The sequence below is a fragment of the Syngnathus scovelli genome, chromosome 9, assembly GCF_024217435.2.
Source record: "Syngnathus scovelli strain Florida chromosome 9, RoL_Ssco_1.2, whole genome shotgun sequence".
Lineage (NCBI taxonomy): Eukaryota > Metazoa > Chordata > Actinopteri > Syngnathiformes > Syngnathidae > Syngnathus > Syngnathus scovelli.
The window spans coordinates 12030001-12037050 of NC_090855.1; the positions used below are offsets into that span (position 1 = coordinate 12030001).

The following is a 7050-nucleotide window of genomic DNA, read 5'->3' on the forward strand; positions in this document are numbered from 1 at the left end:
AAACTGCTTTGATGATTTTGCTCGTGTTTTCCATTTTTGCCTCCTGGTTTGTGCGTGTGTGTGTCTTTACTACTTAATGGCCTTTTCTGGCTGTTATTTGACGGTCACATTGTAAGATAGCCAAAAGCTTACTTATGATCTTGTTCTTGCAAGCCAAAATAGTGTTGACATCACTTTGAAGCTGTTAATTCAAAGTCCTGTCCTTCCATAGGATCCTTTAAAGTGGGACCTTGTCCTGGTTTGGACGGGAGGTGCCCTTTAGTTCCTGGAAGGTGGCGGCGGCCGATGCTCCACCACCAGGAAACTTCTCCTTCCAAGAAGTTTAAAAGCATCGCTGCTGCGCTCTCGACACGTTGTCCTCACTTTGTGCAGCTGCTCTTCAGAACCGCATCCCCCTATCCCCCGACTCCACCACGTGTGTGTTTGTGTAACACGAGCGCATTGAACAGGTGTTTTCCAAACACTTGCCATCATCAGCATCAACGTGAGCACTGAACATATGGAGGGAGTTGCTAGTAGAGCGTGTCAATGCGTCAAATGAGTTGCTCTATGCAGAGGACAAAGAATATCTGACAAGTATTGTCAAGACAGGAGAGGTTTAAGACCCCAAAAACGTCCAAATATGACTATGGGCATTATTTTAAGAGGTTGACGCCAAGGCTTTGCCATGTTTGCCGCTGGCTCATCAATCCACCTTAAAACAGGCTTGCAAAATTGCTACCCTGTCTGAATCTGATCAAGCATACGTGCTGTTTGTCTCTCAGCCGTCCAACGGGGACGCACGTCCAACTCCCAGAGCAGCCCGGGCCAGTACCTGAGCAACGGCGCCGACCCGTACAATGGCCAGCCCTACCTGTCGGGGTTCATCTCGCTGCTGCTGCGCGCCGAGCCCTACCCCACGTCGCGCTACGGCGCCCAGTGCATGCAGGGCAACAACCTGATGGGCATCGAGAACATCTGTGAGCTGGCTGCCCGCCTGCTCTTCAGTGCCGTGGAATGGGCCAAGAACATCCCATTCTTTCCCGACCTCCAGCTCATGGATCAGGTGCGCACCCAATTTTTTTGTTCGCTTCTGTTTTTCAAGTCTATCTGCATTTTCTTAATTTTTGTGTTTTTCGGGTTTGACTGTAATGCGATGGCCTGCTCCTAGGTGGCGTTGTTGCGCATGTCGTGGAGCGAGCTGTTTGTGCTGAATGCGGCGCAGTGCTCCATGCCGCTGCACGTGGCGCCCCTGCTGGCGGCGGCCGGCCTGCACGCCTCGCCCATGTCGGCCGAGCGCGTGGTGGCCTTCATGGACCACATCCGCGTCTTCCAGGAGCAGGTGGAGAAGCTCAAGGCGCTGCAGGTGGACACGGCTGAGTACTCCTGCCTCAAGTCCATCGTGCTCTTCACGTCCGGTGAGTGCAGGAACACTTTTGCGTCCGTCTGCTTGTTTTCCTTTAGCTCGCCCCCACCAAAAGCAAAGTTGTAAATTTCCATTTTCACTTTCTCACTAAAGTTGGGAATTAGAAGGTAACCACTCCAAAAATATTCCTCCCCTGCGCTGGGATAAAATACAGCATTTGCTTAACAACTCAAAATATTACAAATGGCTCTCACTGCGATAGTTGCACACTATTAAGCCTTGCATAATTGGAAACCTTGTATTTCCTCCATTAATTCCAAAAATTGAGATATGTGGCTCGTTGGGAGGCGGTAGAATTAAGAACACGTATTCACATTACATTATTTTATTATACAAAGGGCAATCTTGATTTTTATGCAATAGTGCATTTATACTAAATGTCAAAATATATCAAATATATGTCATGTATATTTTCTGATTACCCCTTTTCATTGTTCTTGGTAGCTCTTGGCATGTTTCTTCTATTGAGAGAGCGGGCACATGACTTGATTTGCGTAGTAAGCGCCGAGCAAGTACAGCAAAAGCAAAACTCGATTTACTGGCTAAACGTTAGGCCGTGTTTTCTATGGGCTGCTTTGACGCTGATGACGACGGGCGTTTTGCCCCCGTCGCCTCCAACGTGCTGTCGCAAACCAGACACCTCGCTGGGAGATCATGATGTGAACAACTTAACAGACCCTCCCCTCCTCTGCCCCTCGTCACCCCCACACCATGCAGTGTGGATCTTTTGCCTCCTCCATGATCCCATTTCTTATTGAGTCACCCCCACCCCTATCTCGCCAGTTAAATTATGTATAGCGGCGGATTGGCCACAGCGCGGCCGTGACCTACATGGTAACCCCCTGTAGCCCTCAGTGCGCCATGTGACACACACACACACACATACACACACAATCAAATGCCTTCTGTCTTTGGCTGGCAAGCAGTCCTGCTTCTCCATGTAAGGTTGATTGAAGACTTGAAATTGTCCACAGGTGGGATTTTTTGGGAAGACAATACAAATGTTGGTTTGCGCTCCAGATTTTTTCATCTATTTTTTTGAATCAATAATCACCATAGTAATTAACCTTCATTTTGGCGAAAGGGTGACTTAAAAAGCACGGTAGCGGTCGGTCGTTGTAGCCGAGACGCCGGTTCTGATGAAAGGCCTCGGCCGCGCCAGGCCGCTTGGCACAGCAACGACAGAGTGCCCGCAGAGCTGTCGCTTCGGCACGCGAAGCCGCTTTTCTGGGTAGCAGAGGACAGCTTGACTAATCTCCACCGCTTTGTCACGAACATGGCTGCCCGACACGCACAGACGACCCCCCCCCCCCCCCCCAAAAAAAAGCAGTCCAGCTGTCCTCTGCTGGACAGAGAAGTAAAGCAGCAATTCACACAGCTTGACACGCTACGTTTTTTTTTGGGGGGGTTACATCAAAGGGCACCGTGACAAAAAGGAGCCCCGATGCAAGCTGACAGGTTCAAACCAGGCAATGGAAGAAACACGAGGGTTCATGCAGAGGTCACGGGCAAAAAGAGAGAGAGGGAGGAAAAAAAAGCGTCTTTGTTTGGACTTCACACAGCGCCAAATCCCTCGTGCTTTCCCCCCGACACAGAGAGTGTGAAAAGTGTAGCCCGCAACGTAACCACCCCCCTCCTCCCACCACCACCCGCACCTCTCTCAGCTGTGCAGTGGGGGAGGGAAGAGGTGAAAGTTCCCGCTTGTGTGGCCAAGCTTCGCTCTTCTCGAAGTTGTACGCAACAAAACCTTTGCCGACTTTTCCGTTGCAGACGCGATGGGCCTGTCGGACGCGGGCCACGTGGAGAGCATCCAGGAGAAATCACAGTGCGCCCTGGAGGAGTACGTGCGCAACCAGTACCCGAGCCAGCCCAACCGCTTCGGCCGGCTGCTGCTGCGGTTGCCGTCGCTGCGCATCGTGTCGTCCCCCGTCATCGAGCAGCTCTTCTTTGTGCGGCTGGTGGGCAAGACGCCCATCGAGACGCTGCTGCGCGACATGCTGCTGTCGGGCTCGGGCTACAACTGGCCCTACGTGCCCGCCGCCGTCCAGCGCGAGCGCCCTGTCTCACTGCACTACAACGACGGCGGGCCCTGAGGGACGCTGACCGGACGCCTGGCGCTTGCCCCGACCACAAGCCATGACGCGGAAAAAAGGACAAACGCCAAAAACGTCTTTTTTCTCTGACCTTTTTGCAAAACTTTTATCGTGTGTTTATTCCTGGAGAAAAGTCACAATCGTGTCCGTATGTACAGTGTAGCGTCCATAGCGTAGCGGGCTTCCGCTGGGTTTTGGGGGGCGGGGTTATGGGTGTGGCCACAAAGCTCAGGTTAAAAAACGGGGTGACTTGATGGGCATGGGGGGAAAAAAATGTATCCTGCCAAAGTGAGATGTGCAAGTTTTCTACGGGGGTCCAATTTGGGGAATCACGGTGAACTAGTGGTTCACACACCTGCCTTGTAACTTTTGAGTTCAGTTCACATGTGGGTTTTCGACACTCGCATTCCAAAACGTCACTGAAGACTCCAAATCGTCCACGCGATAGAATGGGAGAATGAGTCTGTTTTGTTTCATGGCAGACTCTTGATTGGCCCTGGCCAGGGGTGAGCACTGTTCAATTTTTTGGGGGGCGGGGGCTTCTGTTTCTTATGGGGGGGGGGTGTTTCTGCAACTAGCTGAACTTGCCTTAGAACAAAAAGAAACTTTGTCACAATTATTTTATGACTGTGCCATAATCTGCCGTTACCTGTTATGACAGGGATTAAGGAAATGAAACAAAATGTGGCGAAATGTATCGCAAACCTTGGACAAAGCTAACAAGGCTCATTTCTGTCGTCTCGACTTTCTTCCTCCGCCGGGACTTGTGAGCGCAACGTAGCTCAGGACTTGTTCCGACTCGGCCCCCCTCCCACAAGCTCGGGTCACATGTGCAACCGGCGCTCTTGGTCAATCGGTGAAGCCCAAGACTGGCGCCGTCGTCGTTTTTGCTGGTCCGTGGCGGTGCTCAAACCTTGGAAAGGCTTCAATAAAATTTGGTTGCTCACACGGACTCTGCTTGCGTGTCACTCTTTGAAACTGGCACGTGGTTTCAAACAAGGCTTCGGCTTTGAAATCGCCTTGTTTAAGCCTTGTCATCTTTTTTCTCTTGAACCTGAAAACCCGAAGACGTCAATTCCTCGCATTCCATCCAACCGACAATGATTCGTGTCCACGTCCATTTTCAAGCAACACGAGGGGCCACTCAGCCCCCACACCAGACGGCATTGGCATTGGGGGTTGAGGGGCGCATCAATATTGATGAGCGACCAGCTTCGGTGGAAACTTTGTCCCACATCAATATTGATGCCGTTGCCATACATTGCAGTCGGGCCCTCTTGAAGGATTTATAAGGGGGGGAAGATATACATTTTCCTCACACAGCAATTTCCACAGAAGCGAGGGAGGAGGCCGAGATGGGAGCAGAACGGGCAGGTGGCTCGGCGACCGATGCGACTATCCTGCAAGGGCAGGACAACGCTCGTTGGAAGACAATGAATGTTTCATAGCATGACAGCAGCCTGTTGACGGCAGAAGTACAGCTGTTTCTTTCAGGACTCTGCAGGACCACCAGACAGCACGTTAGCCGGTTAGCATATTAGCTTTGGGCGCTGCCGAGAGGGCATGTGTGCCAAAGGCCTTCATCCATCCATCCATTTTCAGTACCGCTTTGTCCCCATGGGGGTCGTGGGTGTGCTGAAGCCCATCTCAGCAGTCATCGGGCAGTAGCCGGGGGACACCCTGAACCGATTGCCAGCCAATCATAGGGTACACAAAGACGAACAACCATCCACACTCACACCGAGGGGCAATTTGGAGTGCTCAATCGACCTACCGAGCATGTTTTTGGGATGTGGGAGGAAACCGGATTGCCCGGAGAAAACCCACGCGGGCACGGGCAGAACATGCAAGCTCCACACAGGTGGAATCGAACCTGCACCCTCCTAACTGTGAGGCGGATGTGCTAACCAGTGCGCCCGAAAGGCCTTCATACATTTTATAATTAATTTTAAAAGTTAAATCTTTTTGGAAGAGAAACGCTGTCCTATGTACCAAAATCAGACATTATAATTGTGCTGATTTTATAACGATGATTTTTATTTTCCCTTCGGCCAATTGGATGTTTAGTTTCTTTGCAGATTTGACGTGTTACTGGCAAGGCGACGAGAACGTCGCAGCGGCTTCATCATATCATGGCTGTGGCGCTCGGCTTGTGCAAACATACCATTACGCTGGGGCGCCTTTCTGGGTCACTAAGTTAAATATTTCAAATGGTTTATTTTTAGTGCCTTCTGTGCACGCATGCACACACACACACACACACACGCACACACACGCACACACACGCACACACACGCACACACACACGCACACACACACACACACACACACACACACACACACACACACACACACACACACACACACACACACACACACACACACACACACACACACAAAGTCACTAATGCATCTGTGTTGTCCGCAGGCTGCGTTTGACCCACTAAGTCATGTTCACACGGCCGGCGGGCTTTATTGAGTGTTTTGCTTTGGCAGCAAAGTGTAACGAGCCAACAAATAGCAACCATGACAACTTGAACATGACGTTGTCGTTTCTCTGCAGGAAAACAAACAAAATAAAAGTTGGCATATGATTTACAGCCATTGATGCGTCCGACTTGCTTGATAAAACAAATCAACTCGGAAAAATAAAATGCTTGTCTTCATCACTAAGCAGCAAAAATGAAAGTTAGAATAGGCTTAGGGTTCAATTACAGGTTTGGATTTGTGTACAGGTTCAGGTTTTAGGTTAAACTTTTTTTCTGGTTTTTGGTAGGTGGGATTGGGGCATGGATTCAGATTTGGGATAAAGTCAGTTCAGGATTAGGTCAGCATTTGTTGTTATATAGGGATGGAGTGTTAAACATTTTTTTCCACGGAGTACAGATTGCTCCCGTGGCACAAAAAGTGAACCTAATTTCCACACTGTTACATTTCAGTCAGTCTCCCACATCGCGGGTCCTGCCTTGTCCTCCCTTTGTGCCGGTCCCAAGCGCGACGCCCGGACCCGTCCAACTTCTCACCTGCGCCATTGTGCGCCGCGCCACTCAGCGCCCTCGCTAATTGGGAGCGCGGATTCCGGGACAACTTTGCTTTTTGTTTCGTTCTGCTGCGAAGCGCTGACCCGGACGTGTGAGGTCACAGCTGCGCTAATTGCCGACGATGATGATGCGCGTGCGTGTGTGGTACAGTGTGTGCGCCATATGCCGAGTATGAACAACCTCCTCCCAACCCCTCTCGACCTGATAATTTCATATCATGAAAGACGGCAGTTCGGCCCGCAATAATGACAAAACCGTATAATATTACAATAACCTTCTGAAGACAGAGTAAATAAAGATGTCACGTTTGAATTAATACTTTTAGTAATTACTTTTAGACTTCATTTAAAATAAATTAACATTTTAATAATATTTAGTAAATGTTTTTTTTCAATACTTGTATGAGTTTTCAAAATGACCAAACTGCCAAACCTATAAGCTATGCTAAGTCAACAACTTTTGTTATGTCAGAAGTTTTTTTATTTCTGTGTAAACACACATCGTGCAGCCG

General features: G+C 49.8%; 1 protein-coding gene across 2 annotated transcripts in view; it reads left to right on the forward strand.

Moving 5' to 3' along the window:
• nr2f5 (nuclear receptor subfamily 2, group F, member 5) overlaps positions 1 to 4450 on the forward strand; it is a 28795-nt gene extending 24345 nt beyond the window's left edge. For both annotated transcript variants that reach the window (XM_049731724.1, XM_049731723.2), the window contains 3 exons: positions 765 to 1045; positions 1151 to 1397; positions 3176 to 4450. In XM_049731724.1, the coding sequence (XP_049587681.1) occupies positions 765 to 1045; positions 1151 to 1397; positions 3176 to 3498 (851 nt within the window). In that variant the 3' untranslated portion in view covers positions 3499 to 4450. The remainder of the gene's footprint in view (positions 1 to 764; positions 1046 to 1150; positions 1398 to 3175) is intronic.
• The last annotated feature ends 2600 nt before the right edge of the window (positions 4451 to 7050 follow it).